This window comes from Schistocerca americana, chromosome 7 (assembly GCF_021461395.2).
Source record: "Schistocerca americana isolate TAMUIC-IGC-003095 chromosome 7, iqSchAmer2.1, whole genome shotgun sequence".
Classification (NCBI taxonomy): Eukaryota; Metazoa; Arthropoda; class Insecta; order Orthoptera; family Acrididae; genus Schistocerca; species Schistocerca americana.
Genome location: NC_060125.1, coordinates 531,616,682 through 531,641,321, shown reverse-complemented (window position 1 = coordinate 531,641,321; position 24,640 = coordinate 531,616,682). Strand labels below are relative to the sequence as shown.

Genomic DNA, 24,640 nt, shown 5'->3' with positions numbered 1-24,640 from the left:
AGGGTCACGCGAATACTGAATTATACATAGCGTCTCCAAAGTTGTTCTCCATGACGTGGGCCACAACCCCTGGCCGTTTGATACGAGGGCTGTTGGGAAAGTGAGGTCTGATCGGTCCCAAAATGAAACCATAGTGAAAATTAAAAAATGTTTTATTTGAAACATTTCTCTACTATCGTCTTTCCGACTAAGACTTTTGCCGTAGCGTTGTTCCAATTTTCCAATACCCTTGTCATTGAAGGTGGCCGCCTGTGATTTCCACCAATTCTGTACACTCACCTGCACCTCGTTGTCTGTGCCAAAATGCTTTTCTCATAGCCAGCGATTCATGTGAACAAAGAGATGAAAATTAGAGGGAACAAAGACGGGGCGGAATGGTGGGTGATCAAACATTTCCCACCGAAAACGCTGCAGGAGCGTCCTCATTGTTCCTCCACTATGCGGCAGAGAATTTTCATGAAGAATGAAATGCACGACTATTTCGTTTTGTAGGCTGCAAGAAATGAGGCTAAATCTCTTACAGTCGCTCATATTTGGCGGGAGATATTATTTTCTACACATCTTTAACGTGCTCACTGTTCGTTCGGGACTAAAAAGTGCGATGTGATGCTATCGACGGGCATACTAGAGACACTGTCCAACATATCTGTCCAAAGTGTCATCGGATTTTCATCGTGAATTACATTTAGCGTTGTATCAGACCTTTACTTTCGGAATAGCCCTCGTACAAAATCTTTACACACCCTGTATACATACATAATGAAAGATACTGTTTTATTACACACACAACATGAAATATGTGAACGTTATTGACAGGGGGAGGACGTTTTCTTAGAAGGAATGATTACTCATTTTCAGAACAGCACAAATCCCGAAATCGCTCTCATAAGTATATTATGTAATAACAGTACGCACAGGACAGGTCGCCATTTCTAAAATAGCACAGGACTGTGGACCCAAGTAAACGGAATATTATAGAGTGACTTATCTGGCGCTTCATTGGAAGGAAGAAAGGAGGATTCAGTGGTCGTTCACGGGGTGAAGAAATACTTGTGTGGAGATGGAGCCGCGAACGAATGGAGAGTTGTATAGATCAACCCCCAAGTGACGAATGGCGGTTGCTGAAATCGGAGAGTAACGCATGGCTACGTGACCACGGACTCTCTGGGATTTAGTGGACATTCTGGCCGTGTAGCGGGTCCAGATTAAGCTCGGCCGTTAAGATAGAGCTCTCTGATCCACGGCGTGGCGCGGCTGCCCTGCGACGGCATAGCTCTTTCCGACACAGCTTGTCCTGTTCGCAGTGGAAGCCACGCCGGCGACAGCTTCCTAGACCGTTACCGTTTCCCACGATGCAAAAATTGCTTCCAGTAATAGCTAAGAAGCTCTCATCGTAGTGAATAAGTCCCCAGTGAGATAACAAAAGTCTGTAGATGAAGTGAAAGTTTATAGTTCCAGACACCTTTTCAGGCCTCAACTATCTGTGATGTATATGTACAGACTGAAATGACGAATGAAAATTTTCATTCGTCGCTTCAGTCTGCGTATGTACATCATAGACATCTGAAATTGGTGAAAGTCTCTGGAACTATATACGGCAGTTTCATTCGATTAATGCTCGTCTGCCTCGGTTTCAGGCGGGATCCCTTGTTTCGTACGATACTGAGATGCTATTCCAATAGAAGAGAATCTGTAATACTCTAGAATGAAATTTTCACTCCGCAGCTGTGTACGCGCTGATATGAAACTTCCTGGCAGATTAAAACTGTATGCCGGACCGATACTCGAAATCGGGAACTTTACCTTTCGCGGGCAAGTGCTCTGCCATCTGACCTACCCAAGCACGACTCACAACCCATCCCCACAGGTTCACTACCGCCAGTACCTTGTCTCCTGCCTTCCAAACATCACAGAAGCTGTTCGAATTTAGGGGGAATACCAAGTGGCTGAGGCGTGAAGGGGAATTTGGACTGAGGAGGGAGTCGTGCTTGACTAGTCCGTGCTGTTGTGAAAAGCCACTGTGCCTCGGTGGCAAACTGCTTAGCAGATCTGCCTGTTTAGACGGAGACCCGGGTTCGAATCCCAGACTTGATGCAAACTTTCATTCGGCACTTTAGTTTCCTTATATACTCGTGCATCTTAGCCTGTAGATTGCAAAATAAAACGCCTGCAGAGGTAAGTGGAATATGACTTCCTTTCAACGATTCCTGCTTGTATATACTCTATTTTGCTACAGAAATTTCGGCGTTACATCACTGTCAAACATTTACAAACACGCAATACAGTTGTGTCAGTAATACGTGATAGGGATCATAAAACAATGTACTGAAACGCCAAATAAACTGGTATAGGCATCTGTATTCAAGTACATAGATACACTACGTGATCAAAATTATCCGGGCACCCCCAAAACATACTTTTTTCATATTAGGTGCATTGTGCTGCCTCCTACTGCCAGGTACTCCATATCAGTGGCCTCAATAGTCATTCGACTTCGTGAGAGCGCAGAATGGGGCGCTCCGCGGAACTCGCGGAATTCGAACGCGGTCAGGTGATTGGGTGTCACTTGTGTCATACGTTTGTGCGCGAGATTTCCACATTCCTAAATATCCCTAGGTCCACTGTTTCCGGTGTGATAGTGAAGTGGAAGCATGAAGGGACACGTACAGAACAGAAGCGTGCAGGCCGACCTCGTCTGCTGACTGACAGACACCGCCGACAGTTGACGAGAGTCGTAATGTGTAATAGGGAGACATCTGTCCAGATCGTCACACAGCAATTCCAGACTGCATCAGGATCCACTGCAAGTACTATGACAGTTAGGTGGGAGGTATGAAAACATGGATTTCATGGTCGAGCGGCTGCTCATTAGCCACACATCACGCCGGTAAATGCCAAACTGCGGCTCGTTTGATGTAAGGAGAGTGAACAGTGGAAAAACGTTGTGTGGCGTGACGAATCATGGTACACAATGTGGCGATCCAATGGCAGGGTGGAGGTATGGCGAATGTCCGGTGAACGTCATCTGCCAGAGTGTGTAGTGCCTGCTGTAAAATTCGGAGTGCGGTGGTGTTACGGTGTGGTCGTGTTTTTCATGGAGGGGGCATGCACTCCTTGTTGTTTTGCGTGGCAGTATCACAACACAAGCCTACACTGATTTTTTACGCACCTTCTTGCTTCTCACAATCGAAGATCAATTCGGGGATGGCGATTGCATCTTTCAACACGATCGAGCAACTGCTCATGATGCGGTGACCAACGACGAGTGAAGAGTATCGCTCAATGTGACAGATGTGCAACCCTTCCTCAAGTTGCTGCAGATTTCAATACTGGACCATCAACAAGTGTCAGCGTGCGAACCATTCAACGAAACATCATCGATATGGGCTTTCGGAGCCGAAGGCCCACTCGTGTACCCTCGATGACTGCACGACAGAAAGCTTCACGGCTCGCCTGTCAACACTGACAGTGGACTGTTGATGACTGGAAGCATGTTGTCTGGTGGGACGAATCTCGTTTGAAATGGTATCGAGCGAATGGATGTGTACGGGTATGGAGACAACCTGATGAATATATGAACCCCGCATGCCAGCATGCTGTGCAAGCTGGTGGAGGCTCTGTAATGGTGTAGGGAGTGTGCAGTTGGAGTGATAGGGGCCCCTGATACGTCTAGATACAACTGTGACAGGTGACACGTGCGTAAGCATCCTGCGTGATCACCTGCATCCTTTCGTGTCCATTGCACATTCCGACGGACTTGGGCAATTCCATGAGGACAACGCGACACCCTACACGTCCAGACTTGCTACAGAGTGGCTGCAGAAACAGTCTTCTGTGTCTAAATACTTCCGCTGGCCACCAAACTCCCCAGACGTGAACATTATTGATCATTTCTCCTCGTACTTCAACGGATTTATTGACAGCGCTACAGGATTCATATCGGTTCCCTCCAGCACTACTTCAGACATTAGTTGAGCCCATGCCACGTCGTGTTGCTGCACTTCTGCGAACTCGCGGGGAATCTAGAAGATATTAGGCAGGTGTACCAGTTTCATCGGCTCTTGAGTGTAATCTGAACGGTAAACTGCTAACCCACACTAAATTAGAAATAACGGATTCCGTTTCACGGTGAGGAATACACTGCCTGACAGTAGAAGTGAAGGAAACAGAAGGCGAGAAGGAAACAAAATGAAACTTCACCAGTTGAGAGGGTATGCTAGTTACAAATTTGGCAGTAAGAGTCCACTTACGAATATCACACTGTGACCCCTAAGGCCTGTATGCATACGCTGGTTCGGCTCTGAAGAGTATCATAAAGCCATTGCACCCTCTCCTCCCTGGCCCTGTAACGTTGTAGTTCTCCTCTAAGACACTGGACGCTTGCTCTGGGACGGAGTTGAAGTCTGAGCTGGTCCCACGTATAACGGGAAGATCTGCGGATCCTGCTGGCCACGGACTACATCAATACTAAGCGAACAGTTAATAGAAATACGTGCTATGTGTGGGCGACCACTGACCTGTTGCAGAATGACACCATGATACTGTCACATGAGAGGTAACACCTGAAGTCATACACGATGGCTGTCCACACTGAGACGTCAGGAGTAACACAACTGCGCCTCCCCAAACCACTGGAAGAATGGGACCTCTCTCCAGGTTCCCACCACGCTCACAGACGATGAGTATCCGAGATAATGTAGAACTGCCATTCTTCGCTCAACACGATGCGACGCCTTTCAACAGCAGCCACGACACCACTCCAAACGCAGCCTTTTGTGTTGCGGTATTAATGACCAGCCTACGTATGGGACAGTAGTTCTCTAGTCCCGACCTACGATGTGGGATGACATACAATGTTGCAGGAAATCAGTTACTTATTTTCGGATGACAGGGGTAGTTATGAAGGGGCTATGACGAGCTTGCTCCACAGTACAGAGAGCCCCCTTGTTGTGGTCAGACGCATTCGACAGGAACCTTGACGAGGAGCATGCGTGCCCTGCATGTTCCCATGCAGCCCAACACTGGGCGACTGTCATAACCAAAAGCCCCACAAATCTCTGAGCCTCGCTGCGGTTCGCATTGGTGCTGTTTGTAGGGCCAGACGGTATCGTTTAGTTGGCTTGGTTGCGATTGTTTGTCTTCTTCTCGTGTTGACTGGCGCCACTCGGTTTCGTAAACGTTGCCCGTCCGCTAGTGGCAGCAGCGGCGGTTATCGATATGTAGTAATTGTTGCCCTATCTTTGAGGCGATGTCGTTGTTTTTCTGGGTCGTGTGAGTGGCCAGTTCTATTGGGGACTCATGAGGAGCCAGGTTTGCACAGTGCGATAACACAGCGGGACCGCTGGCGGCACGCATGGACTGCTGGATGGAAGGGTTGCGGTCACGAGGGTGCACGACCTCCTCGTAAACCGGAACCAGCAAGCTTTAAGATGAGTGCATTTCAATCGATACAACGTCAGACGACCTAGGTGCCTGGGGAGCTGAGTCACCCCTGTCAGTCCACCAGTATGGAAGAACATCTCGCACAGTCTGAGCCCAATGTAGCGCAGCACCGTCTTGTTGGGAAAGAACTGGATCTTGGCAGTTAACCACTTTTGGTAAAGCAAAAAGACGCGGAATATCAGGGCAGTTGTTAGCATTACTGCTTTTTTCAGAGAAAAATAAGGTCCCACAATGCGATCGACCATCACGCAATACACATTACCATTTGGACCATCACATACTTCTTCCGTCACAGTTCGTGGATTGCTTGTGGCCCACATGCGAACTTTCTGTTTGTTTACCTTACCACACCCGCGAAATGCTGCCTCGACGGGAAATGATAAATTGTTTAGAAAATTTCCACACTCCTCTAAATTGCGAATACTCGCCTACAAATCACTGCTGTAGCCCAACATGCTCCACAGAGTGTCGACACATTGCCTTAGGCTGTTCGACCACCAGATCCGTCTCCAGTCGAGAACTTGTAGGACATCGTCGACGACAACTCCAGCGTCATCCACAAACAGCATTAACCGTCCCAGTACTGACCGACAAGTGCAACAAGCATGGGAATCCATCCCACAAACTGACATCCGGCATCTGTACTACTCAGTGCAAGCACGTCTGTATGCTTGCACTGAATATTCTGGCGGTTACACTGGTTATTAACGTAAAAGCATCTCACATTTGCAATAGCTTTTCTCGCGCTTACTTTAACCTGTTAACTTGCAACGTTAATCACTTAAATAACTTACCTATGGAAGTAGGCTGTTTAGGTTTTATGTTGGTAACGTCACGTAGCGCTCTGTATTAAAATCACTGACTATGTTGTGTGCAGTCTGTCGCTGGTTGGACTCATTGCTGGAATTTTCGCTTGTGAAGTGTTGGGCAATTGGATGCGAACAGCGCGTAGCGTTGGGCAGTTGGAGGTGAGCCGCCAGCAGTGGTGGATATAAAGAGAGTGATGCCAGAGTTTCGAGAGGTTGCTATAAGTGGATGATCTGGACGTGTGTCCGCCACAAAATGGAAGTTTGTAAAGATGGATGTCATGAGTTGAGATATATATATATATATATATATATATATATATATATATATATATATATATACCATCAATCTTAATCCAAATATTAATTCTTTCATTAGCATTTACACGTCTTCTGTTTTTAGTATACAATGAAAATGGCTTGTCTGTCAATACAACAGCAGTACCATAATTCCTATCACCCTTAACTCCAATAGAGAATGTACGATAAGCAACGATGTCTCTATCGTAGTATGCTTCCAATTCCTCCAATGGCTTATCACTACCTCTTACAATAGCAATAGTGGGCCAACCATTTCCAGTAAGAAATGGTTGGCTAACTATTGCTATTATCAGTAGAAAAACAGAAGAAGATCCAGAATGCCTGTCTTCAAGACTGTGGACACATTTTCTTCAGTACCAAATCCTCCGAGCTCTAGTGGCTGCCAGGCGAAACTCGTTCAAGGTAAACCGCCAATATGGCGGCGCACACAGCCATAAGAAACACCCACCCACCTCCCCAGGGGTCGTAACCCCTGCAACCCACAATAGCAAAAGATGCTTCAGTAGCTGATTAGTGTTTTTTTTTTAATTTCACGGTACAGATAAGGATGGTTCGTTTATTAAGGATGATAATATACAGTCACATCTCCTTGCACCTTAATGTACTTAGTCAACACACCATCAATCTTAATCCAAAGATTAATTCTTTCATTAGCATTAACTCGTCTCCTGTTCTGTGTGCGCCGCCATATTGGCGGTTGACCTTGAACGAGTTTCGCCTGGCAGCCGCTAGAGCTCGGAGGATCGCGCTATAGTTTTAACTAAGCGCGATCCGCAGCGAAAAAGAACTTCCGGCGCCGCCATTGCGGTTTATCAGCGTTCTATTTCCTGCCGCGTCCAGTCTTATCAGTAGGAGCATCCTGTACTGAAGAAAATGTGTCCACAGTCTTGTAGACAGGCATTCTGGATCTTCTTATGTATCTTCTCCTCCTGTAAGGCATGGCTGTGTGCTCTGTGCGGCTGCCTCGAGTCAAATGAGCGTGCTGCTACCTGTCGACAGGATGCTCCTACTGATAAGACTGGGCGCGGCAGGAAATAGAACGCCGATAAACCGCAATGGAGGCGCCGGAAGTTCTTTTTCGCTGCGGATCGCGCTTAGTTAAAACTATAGCGCGATCCTCCGAGCTCTAGCGGCTGCCAGGCGAAACTCGTTCAAGGTCAACCGCCAATATGGCGGCGCACACAGCCATATATGATGACTTTTGAACATTATTAAGGGAAATACATTGTTTGTTCTGTATCAAAATTTTTCATTTTGCTGACTATGCATATCAATAGTTAGTGCCTTCAGTAGTTAGAATCTTTCATTTAGCTGGCAGTATTAGCGCTCACTGTATTGCAGTAGTTCGAGTAACGAGGATTTTTGTGAGGTAAGCGATTGATGAAAGGTATAGGTTGTTGTTAGTCAGGACCATTCTTTTGTAGGGATTATTGAAAGTCAGATTGCGTTGCTCTTAAAATATTGTTTGTCAGTTTTGTGATGATCAGAATAAGAGAAAAATGTTTGAGTACGTTGAGTTTTGCTCAGCTGTTTGAAAATCAAATAACGTAAGAGTTTTTCCAACACTGTCATTCATAATTTTTCTAAGGGGACGTTTCACCTAGACAAATGTATTCCTGAAATTTCATAACTCTACATTATTTATTTATTGGTGCTGGGATCTTTTTTTCATCAGTGCATTTCGTTAGTAAATTCTGCTGAACAACCAACTAGAAAAACTGACCACAAAAAACTCGGAGGGATTACTTCCGGAAAATTTACTTGATGCTCTGTGGCGTCTTGTTAGTGGAGCGCAGAAAGTTTGTGCCTGTATGTAGTACGCAGAGAACTTAAGCGCTAGATGTGACGCGGAAAGCAAACGCGGCGGCGACAACTGTGTGTTACTGTGTGAGACAATGCAGACGGGGGTGTGAGCCGAAGAGCCGCGACGTGTAAATATGTGCGCGGGCCGGGCCCGGCAGGTGCGCGCTGTTGGCGGCGCATTTGCACAGCGCCGGCCAAACATATTCGCGCCAACGAGCGGCTATAAATCCTGGCAGCGGCGGCGACCCCCGACCCCGGCAGCTGGCAGCTGGCAGCTACAGCCACGGCGTGGCGATCTGCGCCCGGGCGGCCCCTCTGCGCCTCCGCACAGGCGATGCGCCGGAACCTGCTGCACCCCTAAAGGGGGGCCCAGAAATTACAGCGACTTAAACTATGTGATTTAAAGTATTCGGACATCTACAGTTAAGAGCCGAAGAAACTGGTACGCCTGTCTGATATCGTGTAGGGCCCCAGCGAGCACGCAGAAGTGCCGCAACACGACGTCTCGCGGACTCCACCAATGTCTGAAGAAGTGCTGAAGGGAACTGATACCATGAATTCTGCAGGTTTGTACATAAATCCCTAAGAGTACGACTGCGTGGAGATCTCTTCTGAACAGCACGTTGCAAGGCATCCCAGATACCCTCAACAATGTTCATGTCTGGGGAGTCTAGTGGCCAGCGGAAGTGTTTAAACTCAGAAGAGTGGTCCTGCAGCCACTCTGTTGAAATTCTGGAGGTGTGGGGTGTCGCATTGTCCTGATGGAATTCCCCAAGTCCGTCGGTATGCACAGTGGATATGAATGGATGCAGGCTTACGTACGTGTCATTTGACAGTGTCTTATCTAGACGTATCAGCTGTCCCATATCACTCCAACTGCACACGCCCATACCATACCAGAGCCTCCACCAGCTGGAAGAGTCCCCTGCTGACATGCAGGGTCCATGGGTTCTTGAGGTTGTTTCCATACCAGTACATGTCCGCCCGTTCGATACAATTTGAAACAAGACTCTTCCGACCAGGCAACGTGTTTCCTGTCGTCAACAGTCCAATGTCGGTGTTGACGTGCCCAGGCGAGGCGTAAAGCTTTCTGTCGTGCAGTCATCTAGGGAACACGAGTGGACCTTCGGCTCCGAAAGCCCATATCGATGATGTTTCGTTGAATGATTGGCATGCAGACACTTCTTGATGGCCCAGCATTGAAATCTGCAGCAATTTGCGGAAGGGTTACACTTTTCTCACGTTGAACGATTTTCTTCAGTCGTCGTTGGTCCCGTTCTTGTAGGATCTTTTCCAGACCGCAGCGATGTCGGAGATCTGATGTTTTACCGGATTCAAGATACTATCGTTACTCCCGTAAATGGTCGTACGGGAAAATCGCCACTTCTTCGCGACCTCAGGGATGCTTCGTCCCATCGCTCATGCGCCAACTATAATACCACGTTCAAACTCACTGAGAGCTTGATAACCTGCCATCGTAGCTGCGCCTGATACTTGTTGTCTTATATAGGCGTTGCAGACCGCAGCGCCGTATTCTGCCTGTTTACAAATCTCTCTATTTGAATATGCATGCCGGCGGGTGTGGCCGTGCGGTTCTAGGCGCTTCAGTCTGGAACCGCGTGACCGCTACGGTCGCAGGTTCGAATCCTGCCTCGGGCATGGATGTGTGTGATGTCCTTAGGTTAGTTAGGTATAAGTAGTTCTAAGTTCTAGGGGACTGATGACCTCAGATGTTTTTTAAGTCCCATAGTGCTCAGAGCCATTTGAACCATTTTTTGAATATGCATCCCTATACTAGTTTCTTTGGCGCCTCAGTATAATCTGAGGTATGGACACCCTCTGACTTTATGACTGTTTGCACTCGAGACACTTTCAGTGAGGTGTCTGAATGCATGTGGAGGAATGGAAGCCCTTTCTCCCTCAAGAGCCGAAATCAGAGAAGATAAGCATGTTGGACGGTGGGGTCTTCAGCGTACTCGACGTTCTAAACCCATCCTAACGGTTTTCCACTGGGTTCAGATAGGGACTCCGTGCAGAAAAGTGCATTTCAGGAATTTTCTTGGGTACAAACCATTGCCTCGCAGAATCCGCTCCATGACAGGGTGCATTGTTATGTTGGTACAATCGATCGTCGTCTCTGATCTGTTCCCGTACTGTACGCACTAAGCTATGAATATCCTTTCGCATTTCGTATCTTCTTAAGGGGGAACGTTGTTGAAATGGTCAGAAAATAGAAATTTTCAATTTGTTTCTATGTATTATTAAAACTCTTGGACATCAATTTCTCACAAGTTTCAATGATGAAATCGCATCAGAAATGCCTGTAGAATAATTAAATGTGTGACGAAAGGTCCACTTTTTGAAGCAACACTTCAGTTCTAGCTGGCTGAACAACGATTCAGTGTATTACATTCATGCAAACTTACACGGGATACATCTAGAAGACCGTGATGTTTACTCTTTCATCTGTGACTCTTTTCAGTATATTAGAAACATTAACAAATCAGCTGCCTTGTTTGTGAAGACGCAGTTCTTGTTTTGTGACATTTTCGTCTGGCGCAATTGTCGGAATTGCAACTTATGATGCAGTTCTTGTATTTAATGAGGGGAACGAAGGGAGGATGAAGGTATTAGAGAGAATGTGCTTTAAGTTAGGAAATTTCACTCAAGACATGTTGAGAAACACAGGTCTACAGCGCTTCTCTGCAGCTGGTAAAGGAAAGAAAGCAGAAAACAAGATACCATGAGAGAAGCTTTGAAGAGAAAGAGAACCCCGAGTACAACTCCGAGGCCGTGAGAAGAGATGGCATAAGAAAATGTTAGGCTGAACTTTAAATTGTGTTTTTCAGGATCTATGAAGTGTAGAAGTACGAAATTTTGTACACTGATTTCTACTTCCTCAATAAATGTTGTCTCAAGATTAAATTTTGAAATTCTAAATGGAAGTTGAGATATGGTGCAAAGTATTTGAAATTTTGCATGAATGTTACATTATACTTACAAAATTATAATTAAAAATTGTTAAAATTTTTCTATTCGATGTATTCAAAACTCCTCATGTGAGAAGAGATTAAACAGAGATGAGTGTACAGAAATCTCTTGAATAGTTTCTGATAAAAAATATATTATTACTTTTTCAAAATAAAATTTTTAAGTTCCGTATAAAAACTTAAATACATTAACTCCAAGGGAGGTAATAGTAAACTTGTTAATTCATGCAAAGCATGGTACAGAATTCCATTGCCGTGTGTTTAAAATTGTGGATCTGGTACACCTTTTAAATGGTGATTGTGTTTTCCAATAACGTTCCCCCTTAAGGACATTAAAAAAAGACCCTTGCACCGTAACACCACCTCCTCCATACTCCACTGTTGGCACTTCACATGAGGACAGGGAACGTTCTCCAGACATTCGCCAAACCCAAACCTTTTCTTCGGAATGGTACACGGTAAAGTGTGAGTGACCAGATCAGACAACTCATTTCCAGTCACGCACTGTGCAGTGGCTTCGCTCTTCACGCCACTTCTAGCGCAACATAGGACTGACTAAAGAAATGAAAGGCCTATGAGCAGCTGCTCGGTCATTGTACCTCATTCTTTTTAAATCACCATGCACAGTCACTGTGCCAGCTGGACTGCTACGCGTACTTTGGAACTCACGAGTGGTTCCTTCCGTTGACTTCATGCGATTTTGCACAACGACCATCCGGATGGTCACAAATAGGACGTCTAGCAGGGGCGTACTACAAGCTGTTTCTGCAAAATGTTTTGCTCCCTAAAATTCGTCAAAGAAGGGCTGATATGCTTGCACGATAATATAAGACCGCATAATGCCGTAGCGGTGTGAGAAACTCTCGACAAATATTGATGCGAAATACTTCTCCACGCACCATAAATTCCTGATATGAGCCAGCTCGTTAGTCTATACGACCAAATCATAAAAAGCTCCAGGCAATCAAAATTATTGTAGCATTTATGACATCTGCCAACAGCTAGGCACGTAGCAACATACGAAAGACAAAAAATTAGTCACCACAACATCAAGCAAACAGCGAGTAACACCGCCTCTAGGTCTGATAATGGCCTCAGTTCGGCGAGGGAGAGGGTCCGCAAGTTGCTTCAGGCATGCATTATCCAGCTCAAGCGACTCATTACTGATTACAGTGAGAAGACAGAAGTCATGGGATAATGATGGGCACGTATACAGACGGCGGTAGTCTCGCGTACACGAAGTATAAAAGGACAATGAATTGGCGAAGCTGTCATTTGTATTCAGGTTATTAACTTGAAAGCGTGTCCTACGTGATCATTGCCGCACGACGGGAATTACCTGACTTTTGAACGCGGAATGGTAGTTGGGGCTAGATGCATGCGACATTACAGTTCGGAAATCGTTAGGGAGTTCAGTATTCTGAGATACCACAAAGAGTGTGATGGGAAACCCAGATTGCTGGCATTTCCTCTTACCACTGACAACGGATTGGCCGACGGACTCCTCTTAACGACCGAGGGCAGCGACGTTTGTGTATATTTGTCATTACTAACAGACAAGCAACACTGCGTGAAATAACCGCAGAAAGCAATGTGGGACGTACGACGAATATATCCGTTCGGTCAGTTTTGCGAAATTCGACGATAAGAGCTATGGCAGCAGACGACTTTCATCGTCTGCAGCGCGTCTCCTGAGCTCGTAACCATGTCGGTGGGAACCTGGACGACTGGAACATGGTCAGATGAGTCCCGATTTCAGTTGGTAAGGCCTGATGGTAGGAAATCGAGTGTGGCGCATACCCCACGAAGCCACGGACCCGAGTTGTCAACAAGGCACTGGGCAAGCTGGTTGTGGTTCCATAATGGTGTAGGATGTGTTTACATGGAATGGATTGGGTCTTTGGTTCAACTGAAAAAATGATTGAATGTAAGTGGTTATGTTCCGCTACTTAGAGATCATTTGCAGACATTCACAGACGTCATGTTCCCCAACAATTGTTCTCCACTGGTTTCAAGAACATTCTGGACAATTCGTGCATATCATTTGGCTACCCAGATTGCGTGGCGTGAATCTCTTCGAATATTTACGGAACATAATCAATAGGTCAGTTTATGTACGAAATGCTACACCGGTAACACTTTCACACTTATGGGCTGCTATAGAGGCAACATGACTCAATGTTTTTGTAGGGGATTTCCAACGACTTCTTGAGTGCATAGCTGCTGCACTACGCCGGGCAAACGGGAGGTCAGCTACGACATTAGAGGGTATCCCACGACTTCTGTCACCTCAGTGTTGGTCCCGAAGAGCTACTAAATTCCGCTAAGGATCACCCGCTGCTCGAAATGTTCGCAGGCGTTTTCTATAGGATTGAGATTGGATGACTTAGAGGCCCAGTCGAGGTGCGACAGGGTTCCTGAGCGTTCGTAAAAACGTGAACGGGTGTGTGTACACACCCTGTGAAAATGGCTGTTTTCATATTGGAAGATGAGTTTTCACAGCACACTCATTACATAAATATAAACGAAAGAACAAATGTTGCTCACCGAGAATGTTGAAATAAATGTCGCAGTTCGTGTTCTCAGTAGCCTGAACGATCGGTCCTAAATCACACTATTTAAAATAACCCCAAATATCAAAGTTTCACACCTGGTCTCAACTACAACCCCCACAGACAGCGGGTTTAAAAGCGTCGGTCGGTCGGTCGTCGGTACACTCGGCAGCTGGGACTATTTGAAAATAGGCAAACTCGCTACTTGTCGGACAACATTATGCCTTTCCAGCAACTTGTAAGACGTTGTGGTCTCCTGACCTTCATTGCTTACGTATTCTGCCCTCACAATCATATTCCGCACGTCAAAACGCTTCATTCGAACCCAAACTCGATAAGATAAAGTCAATGTTGTATGAATTCATCTAAACAATATGCAATTAACAAGTAAGCGCACCGTGGTTGAAATACTCGAGGCTGGTGTACACACATACATTCCAGACACGACGGTCACAGAAGCTTTTAGTTCGGAAACCACACAACGGGATGCCGGTCCCTTCAGAGGACGACCCAGCCTATGTCGGCTGGTGACCGCCCGAGTTGAAAGGGGGAACAACCCTGTGTTTGGCTTAAAAGCAAATTCCGCTACATTGTGTGGGTTTGGCTAGCCTATGCATTCCTTACACATAGCACACCGTTTCAGAGATTTTCACAGAGAGACGCCAAACGCCAATGTTACAGGTTTCCTGATTGGTCGCCTTAAATGAAACGTCATTCTCCTGTTTTAGAAGAACAATGCTGATTGGCAGACGATATTTCTGACGCCTTGAGCTGAAGGAATAATGGAAGAGACCGAAAGATATACCCCTTCACGTCTGGCGTGGAGTGGCGCTGTTCCGTTGTCGCTCTTGGAGCGAGGAACAAGTCTCTCCTCAGTACTTCACTGGGAGAGCACCTCTGTCGAGAGTGAATCGAAGTGCTACTCTATATTGAATCCTTGCGATTAAGCGTTGTTCACTGTGTTGGCCGACACACTTATTGCGTGGTGTGAACGGACAGACTTATAGTTAAACGCTTGCGAGCGAATTTTGAGTTGTATCGCGGTGGACTCGTTATCTGACCAGTGTACCATGCCAATAGTTAGACTAGGGGCGAATAGGAATCCTTGACTTCATCAAGGCATAGCGAGAGTCTGATTGGCGAAGGTCAATCCAGATAGAACGAGAGTTATCTTATTTGTCAGCAGCGAGCGGCGCAGACAGCAATATAGAAATTTCATTAGCGAATCCTGTTCTTGAGAGGTAACTTCACATTCCAAAAATAACCAGGATATAACTTGTTCAATTCATAACTAAAAGTGCCATTGTGATTTCTCAGAATTTTTGCAAAATAAATAATAACTTTCGTTAGTTTCATGTTTTTTTTACACTACTAGCACTACTCCAGTATGCAATTATCCCACTAGTTACGTAAGAAATTTTGTGAATTTTTGTGTCATTTCCTTACAGCGGATGACTCCAGAAGATATTTATTGCTGAAAGTTTTTCAGGCATTTCTCTTTAGAACGTTAGGAGCGTCTGTCTGACTTCTGTAGTAGTGTGGGGGTGCAAATTGCATCTTGCAGAAGGCACAGGGTAAAGGGTACATCTCAGATTAATCCGTTGTGCAGAATAACAGAATAACAGATCGACCCCACACACTCAGAAACTTACTGCCCTGTTCCTGTGTTTTCTCTCTCAATGAAGCCCGGCAGAAGAGCATTTTTTTAACGCTGCAGTGCAAGGGTAATATTTTTTCCTACGGAAAATCGGTCGCAATATTTAAACTGCGGTGAAAACCTTTGTGAAGCTTTACGCAGATGTGTTGCACAGTGTCGCTAATGTGACCGTCTGTTGCGTCAGGTAACACTTGTCAGTTCTGAGCGCACAGTGAGCACGTGAAGATGCCTATATAAATAGTATCTCCCGCCAAGTGTGAAGTACTGCTGAGAGGTTTCGCCTGATTTCATGCAGCCCACATTACGTAACTGTCATGTGTTCCCTTCTTCCCTGCTGTATGTACCGCCCACCTCCATCTCATAATTACGTTATTCACACTATTCCGTTCCCAGACCCATTTACATGCTCTTCAGTTTCTCCTTGTAACTATCCAACGAGCCTCTCTCTGCCACCTGCTGAGCATTCGTTACTTTTGAACTATTTTCGCATTAACAGTTTATTTTCAACTGTCGTAAGGAAAAACTCGTACACTATGTTACCATACGGCTGAAACTGTTTCCTCATGTCAGATCCCAAACCACACACACACTCCTCATGTCAGTTGCAGGTTGTCTATTCCATGGTTTCCAGGGGCAACAAAAATTTGATTTTCAGTACTCCATAATTTACAAATAATAATCGAATTTAAAAGTTCACAATGCTGTCGTGACCTTCTCTTTAAGAGGAGTAATCTTACGTTGCAGGTTTTACGCAATAAGTACTAAAGTTAGAAAGTGTGTATATATCTTGAGGCGGTGTGACTCAAGGCGCGTGTGGGGGTGCAAATTGCATCTTGCAGAAGGCACAGGGTAAAGGGTACATCTCAGATTAATCCGTTGTGCAGAATAACAGAATAACAGATCGACCCCACACACTCAGAAACTTACTGCCCTGTTCCTGTGTTTTCTCTCTCAATGAAGCCCGGCAGACCCAGACTTTATTCATCCAGTATTTTAGAATGAGAGCACTTAACGGCTTCCAACAAACTTTGTGCATAATTTAAAACTTTTTCTAGTTGATACCACTCGCAGCATACTGAGCAGCAGTTTCTCAGGTATTATATTTTCGGAATTCATGCATAACTGCACCACCAACTCTCTTCGCAATACATTTTGCAGAATGTATCCATACATACCACTGAATGAACGTGTATAACTGCAACACTACACGACATATATTTCAAGAGAAATGACGTCATAAACATTGCGATGCGTAAAAAACTAGCCCTTTTTAAAATGGAGCGCAACTTACTCAGAGTACACTTTCCTGGTGTTCGGTAATGAGTACTTAGCGAATTCCAACAAATTTTTAACACAATTTCAAATATTCTATAAACTCTTTCTTGTTTGTTTTACCTGACTGACGTTTAATATTTAACACGTTAATTCATTCGTAAAGTAATCAGACGTTTTAAACTTGTTTTACGCATAGGAGTTCGAGTCTTTAAAGAATAAGGGGTGCGTGGCTACTGGTGTACAAAGACCGAAAGCATTACTTTTCAAGAACGTCGGAAGCTCTGTTTCAAATAAATGTGTTGTTCAACGAAGGCGGTCTAGGCCATTTCGTTCTCTCTGTATTGAGCCATTTTTCGCAACTAGGCTAAATACAAAAACTCATGACTTCATTGTTAACGTGTAATGTGTTCTTTTCTATGCTTTAGTTAAACATTACTACAATTGATTTTCAGGGCTAATTCAAAATCTGTTATATTAAATTCTTCCATTAGATGTCTAAGCTTATCAGCTTATCTACGTTAGATGGAAACAGTACAATACGAAAAAAACAAAGCTAGTTCCGATACGTTACATTAGAACTACCGGAAATAGTTTTAATGACACGCAATCTCCTTGTCTAACTCTTCCACTTTTCAATTTGTTACGATCCTTATGAGGTCCAGTTATAATCTAAGGGCTGTCAACACAGCTTTTATTGACAGTGAGTCGTAAGCCTTTTAAAATCTATAAACCGACACTTTTTACTCATTTGTTTGTTTTATAATTTCGTTGGTGACTTGCAAGTCGTCCATTGTACTGTATCTATTTGTAAACCCATCTTCTTCCTAGCATGATTAATATCTTTCTTTTTCCTTACTGTTGATGATAATTTTAGGGACTATTTTGTGAGTTAGTATTGTTAGTATTGGAGGGCAGCGTGGAGGGTAAAAATCGTAGAGGGAGACCAAGAGATGAATACACTAAGCAGATTCAGAAGGATGTAGGTTGCAGTAGGTACTGGGAGATGAAAAAGCTTGCACAGGATAGAGTAGCATGGAGAGCTGCATCAAACCAGTCTCAGGACTGAAGAGACCGCTACGGTCGCAGGTTCGAATCCTGCCTCGGGCATGGTTGTTTGTGATGTCTTTAGGTTAGTTAGGTTTAACTAGTTCTAAGTTCTAGGGGACTAATGACCTCAGCAGTTGAGTCCCATAGTGCTCAGAGCCATTTGAACCATTTTTTCAGGACTGAAGACCACAACAACAACAACAACAGGAACGACAGGCTTATAAATCTATATAGATATTCTGCTACGCACCCCTAACATATCTCGTGGAGTGAACAACGATGCAAATAGTGATAAAATTCTGTCAGGCTTCCCGCAGTGTCAAATAGCTTTCACGATGGAGATACAGACAGATGGTGCCTTGCCTTTTCTGCATGCTACCAGTTATCACCACCCTTCGCATAAAAGTTCTGTTCTGAGGGCATTGGTGCATCGAACGGAATCCGTTTCAGATGTTGAAAGCCTTTCGAAGGAACTGAACCACTTAGGCGAAGTATTCAAAGAAAACGGCTACAACAACTGCACAGATTTCGCAAGTCATCTCGCCAAACAAACGTAAGCCGAAGGCCCCCGAGGACAACATAAAGAAGATTACATTATTGCCGTTCTGTGGCTCAATAATAGGTAAGATTAGCCGTCTCCTAAAGAGCCATGAAGTTGATTCGGTCTTTAGAGCACCAGCTAAAATTCGACAACTTATGAGACCTGTGAAAGACGATATAGGTCTCAGAACGCCACGAGTACCGTGTGGGTGTGGACAATTTTATGTCGGACAGACTATACGTACCTCTGAACAGCCCCGTGTACAACAAGACAGATGTTTTCACCTACGATATCCTGAGAAATCGGCGGTAGCTAAACATGCCGTAGAAAACGGACACCGTATTGTATTCTTACACGGGCTGATAGTTTCTGGCACAGCATGATAAAAGAAGAAATCGAGATAAAAATTCTGATAACGCTCTCAATAAAGATGGCGGCCATCGTGATGTTGAAACGGGCGCGGCAAACGCACAACGAAAACATTACCATATTTGGATCTGGAGTGAGCACCAGTGACGTCACTAAAGGCAGTGCGACTATAATTAGGACGACAGCAGCAATTATTCGACAGTCACCACCCGACACTGGCCAAGGAGCATTCGGGCAAAGGCTGGTGGGTTGTAAACCAATTGAGGCGGCTCGAAGCCCGAGATTATTGCATTAGTACATATCGTCGCGAAACTATGCATTAGTATGATGATACAAATAACTTTACTATGCGATTAATAAAAGCAGTGGACTATCAGATACGAAGGACACGCTCATAAATCGCTGGAATCACAAGTGTTCCACTACAGACCCCGTATAACCTGTTCAAAAATAAGAAATAAAAAGCTCGGTCCACCTCTCTGATTAAAGAGAACCTCGAAGTGGAAGCAATGACTCTTCCGAAAATTGAAATAAAACAAAGCAACCCAAAGGGTCATTCGTCTTGCGGCTCGCTAGTCATACAGCGGTTAGCAGCCAAGATAAACCCTGGCCCACATGCTGGGTCGTTTTTGTTACCCGAACCAATGGCCCCAATACAAAACCGCACACACACACACACACACACACAAACACACACGTTCATTTTCTGCTCACGGCTTCAGCAAGCGCACTTACGTCATCACGCATTCCCACGGCCGTCGAAGGCGTTGTTCACAGGCTCACGTCCCTGACTTGGAGATGACAGGTGCGCGAAAAATTAGCGACGCTCGCGGCAGATTGCATCTGGCCAGGCTGAGACACAGCCATCAGCTTTTCGGGGAAGGCACAAAAGAGGCCGCTGCGGGCGCCTAACGCGGCGAAAATTAACCCATTAGCCGGCGAGAGCCCTGAGCGGTCAGGGCGGTCGTAAATCAGCTTTTGCGCGCCTTTCGATCAGCGCCGTTCCGCCACGAGGTTATAATTTTATTCGCGGACGAGAAATTGGTACAGCGGGCATCGCACCACAGCGCCAAGTGGTAATGACCTTGCGTCTGAGGCGCCAAAATAAGGCTGCCGGACGGGACAGTCTAATTCCTGTTTACGACGTTCCGCGCTCCGTAAATTACGAGGGCACTAAGGAAAGTTCTCCGCCTAGAATATAGATGACGTTGATATGGATGAAGTTTGATTCATGGATAAATATTTCTCAGTTTTCTTCTCACGTCCGATTTGTTTTTGCACTCAAGCTTTCAACAACTTTATCTATCTTAATCGTTTGAAATTAATTTCTCTACCAGTAGGTCGTGTGGCATTTTCGTATGTAGTCGTACCCTTAACAAGAATGGTAGCAGGATAACCCCGACAACTACAAAGACATACCTCTGGTATCTGTCACCTACAATATATTCTCTAGAATAGTTTAGCTAAAGTCATTGACCAACTTGACTCCCGACTGGATGAAATCAGTCTAGCTTCCGAGCTAGCAGATACAGTACAGAGCAAATAGAAAACCGTAAGACCATTCGTACATAGCGGAGTCGTGGCGGACATCTGTGGGTAGTCGTATTAGCCGACGTTCAAAAGACACTTGATTCCATAGACACGAAGACTCGGATCTCCACGTTATGAGGACTGGACCTAGATGAGAAGACCACCATGTTCTGAGAGTTTCCCAATTCAGGTGCGAGTTAGGCTGGTATTACACTATCATATTTCTTGGTCAGAGTTGATACGTCAAATATTTATGTCAAATAAATTTGATGGTGTAAGAGGGAACTTAGTCAAATCCCCCCTGTCGTCAAATAAATATGATCAAATCAAGGGCTTCGCAGTAGATTTGATCATAAAAGTCGCTTGTTTTCTGTTCACTGCAATGTGAAATGTTACCACTTGGAGCGCTAGCATCGCTGCAGCGTTCTGTCACGAGTAGTATGTTTGTAAACATGGCTGCGAAGTTCAATTCGTGTGTACCGTCAGCTACAAAATTAATAGAAATGTATGAAGCTGATGAGGCGCTTTACAACGTAAGGCACCGTGAGTACAAAAATAGATTAATAAGCCTGGAGAGCCACAAAAAACTGCGGAGGTTATTAGCCGTGAGATACGGCCCAGGTGCACGGCTGATGATAGAAAAAGAAAATTAATGGCCTCCGGTCAAGCTATTCTCACGAGAAAGTGAAAGCACGTATCCTAAGTAGCCCTAAATGGAAAGAAGTCGGCGGAATTGCGTCTTTTAGTAGTTACGAAGTCACGGAACTTCCATGTAATACCATAAATTACGTCGATGTCTGTACTGGAGGAAATATTAGTCCAAAAATATCTTCACGATAAACTATGATCCCAAATTTGTTCCATGTTATGATGATAATTCTTGCACTATAATCTAAGTTAAACATCAAATAGTATTGTAATATGGATTTTTGATTGTGTGTTACATTCAGATGCGTGAAATACAATAGCGAGTGTCACAAAATTCTTAATATTTTAAATTTTTTAGGCGACTGTCGACAGCATCTGGAGAAATGCATAGTAAACACTGTGCTGTCTTACGATATATTTATTCACAAATGGTTTCGATCATTGGTCATCTTCACAGTGGAAAAAAAAAGTATTACGATGTGTGAAGTTGTCATAAAAGTTGTCCTCTGTGAAGATAATCATTGATCGAAATCGGTTGTGAATAAATATATTGTAAGACACCACAGTGTTTACCATGCATTTTTCCAAGTCGTAATATTTTATTGGTTTATCGCCATCGGAAGGTTATCCATAATTAGTGAACCTTCAGTCTGCTCCTTTATGTTTCAGTAGGCGTCTTAAATACGCTAATTAATGGTAACACATTCAGCCGTGTGTTTAAATCTCACTCGTATCTTTTGTCTCGAATTTCTGGTGGGACAGATGTGGTCAGTACATGAGAATTAATTGTAGCATTATGGTATTATCACTGCATCAGACTTGTCGAAGTAGATTTCCTCTGCTGTAAAGCTTTTGCCTATAATTTTCTGAGATGAAAATTGTTATCGTTGATTGTTATTACTGATTACCTTGCAAATGGTCAAGTAGCAACTGGCGAACATTATATACACTCCTGGAAATTGAAATAAGAACACCGTGAATTCATTGTCCCAGGAAGGGGAAACTTTATTGACACATTCCTGGGGTCAGATACATCACATGATCACACTGACAGAACCACAGGCACATAGACACAGGCAACAGAGCATGCACAATGTCGGCACTAGTACAGTGTATATCCACCTTTCGTAGCAATGCAGGCTGCTATTCTCCCATGGAGACGATCGTAGAGATGCTGGATGTAGTCCTGTGGAACGGCTTGCCATGCCATTTCCACCTGGCGCCTCAGTTGGACCAGCGTTCGTGCTGGACGTGCAGACCGCGTGAGACGACGCTTCATCCAGTCCCAAACATGCTCAATGGGGGACAGATCCGGAGATCTTGCTGGCCAGGGTAGTTGACTTACACCTTCTAGAGCACGTTGGGTGGCACGGGATACATGCGGACGTGCATTGTCCTGTTGGAACAGCAAGTTCCCTTGCCGGTCTAGGAATGGTAGAACGATGGGTTCGATGACGGTTTGGATGTACCGTGCACTATTCAGTGTCCCCTCGACGATCACCAGTGGTGTACGGCCAGTGTAGGAGATCGCTCCCCACACCATGATGCCGGGTGTTGGCCCTGTGTGCCTCGGTCGTATGCAGTCCTGATTGTGGCGCTCACCTGCACGGCGCCAAACACGCATACGACCATCATTGGCACCAAGGCAGAAGCGACTCTCATCGCTGAAGACGACACGTCTCCATTCGTCCCTCCATTCACGCCTGTCGCGACACCACTGGAGGCGGGCTGCACGATGTTGGGGCGTGAGCGGAAGACGGCCTAACGGTGTGCGGGACCGTAGCCCAGCTTCATGGAGACGGTTGCGAATGGTCCTCGCCGATACCCCAGGAGCAACAGTGTCCCTAATTTGCTGGGAAGTGGCGGTGCGGTGCCCTACGGCACTGCGTAGGATCCTACGGTCTTGGCGTGCATCCGTGCGTCGCTGCGGTCCGGTCCCAGGTCGACGGGCACGTGCACCTTCCGCCGACCACTGGCGACAACATCGATGTACTGTGGAGACCTCACGCCCCACGTGTTGAGCAATTCGGCGGTACGTCCACCCGGCCTCCCGCATGCCCACTATACGCCCTCGCTCAAAGTCCGTCAACTGCACATACGGTTCACGTCCACGCTGTCGCGGCATGCTACCAGTGTTAAAGACTGCGATGGAGCTCCGTATGCCACGGCAAACTGGCTGACACTGACGGCGGCGGTGCACAAATGCTGCGCAGCTAGCGCCATTCGACGGCCAACACCGCGGTTCCTGGTGTGTCCGCTGTGCCGTGCGTGTGATCATTGCTTGTACAGCCCTCTCGCAGTGTCCGGAGCAAGTATGGTGGGTCTGACACACCGGTGTCAATGTGTTCTTTTTTCCATTTCCAGGAGTGTAGTTGTCAGAATCGATTAAGCGATTTTCTTTTCTATTGAGAGAGGCATGGAAAGAAACTGAAGATAGTGTGGCATCCTCACTTCACTGCTGTAATATATTCAGTGGTTCTACATTAGATCCACAACCTAAGGAACATACATCCACGGCAAAGCCGACAAATTTTATCCTCGATCTCACATTTGTGAAAGGGAACTTGGAGCGATGCAGGTCACAGGTTCTCCAGATGGCAACAGTCCGGCTTCGGATTAGCCAAAAGCAGGCCGTCTGCCGGGACAACCTAACTCACGTTTTGGGACTCTAAGGTCCTCAAATTACGGAGCACCCTGAAGCGCGGCCGCAACGGCTTGCATGTGCATCTGTCTCCTCTACAGTTAATTTTAAAATGTGTGCAGTACCTATTGGTCTCCTTTTCGGTTTTAGCTGTATTTACACGCTCCTTTCATTACTAATAATACCGTCTGACAAGTAACGCCAGAGATTAATTTGTAACGTATCATCCATGACCACATCCGTGGACTTGTTCTCTTTGTTGCTGTTGGTGGCAGAACCGGTACCTGGTAGGAAGGAGGAGTAGTTTGTCGAACCTAGAGGCTGGAGATGATGGGTTAGATTTTCTTTAATGCTTATAAGTGGATTGTGATTGGAGTATATTATGCTGTCACAAGGGCTAATTAGTTTTCCATGAAGGCATGTTAACACCTGTTGTGAGAGCTGCTGGCAGAAAGCAACACTTTGCAGAGGAGTGTGACTAGGGAAAGCAGGATGTGACCAGTCAGAATGCTTGCGTTTTGGTCCTGAGGCCGACCGGCTGAAAGGTTGGAAAGTTTCAACATTTTTGGGGAATTGTGAGCTGCATGGAAAACTGTGAGGTTGGTACGCAGCCATCGCGGGTGTAGAAGGCAAGTTGTGGTGTATTGTTTTTAAAGTAAGTGAAGTCTGGTGCTCGTTATCAACCAGGGAATCTTACCAATGTGTAAAAACTATAGGAATCCAAAGTGCGTTACCACTTGCGGGTGTGGAAATTTGTTTTCTAGGCGCGTGCTGCAGTTTGGTGATCGTTCATATGCTTAACAGGAGCCATTAGCTGGCAGCAGGTAGTATTTTGTGAAAGATCTGATTAAAGCCAGAAATTTCATTTTGTTTCCGTGAAAACTTAAAGTATGGTGTTCCTATGTGACTGCTTATCTATTGATTTTAAATATCTTGTTTTGTGGTTGTGGAGACTATTGGTAAAAGTTGCTAGAAATGAACTGTAGGCAATGTACAAATATTGTTAGGGTTCACATGG

The 24,640-nt window shown here is 45.3% G+C and overlaps 1 protein-coding gene across 1 annotated transcript in view; it reads left to right on the top strand.

The window, feature by feature from the left end:
• The first annotated feature begins 6,886 nt into the window (after window positions 1–6,886).
• Window positions 6,887–24,640, top strand: part of LOC124623066 (N-acetyltransferase eco-like) — a 33,367-nt gene continuing 15,613 nt past the window's right edge. The window contains exon 1 of the mRNA XM_047148859.1: window positions 6,887–6,971. Coding sequence (XP_047004815.1) covers window positions 6,887–6,971 — 85 coding nt within the window. The remainder of the gene's footprint in view (window positions 6,972–24,640) is intronic.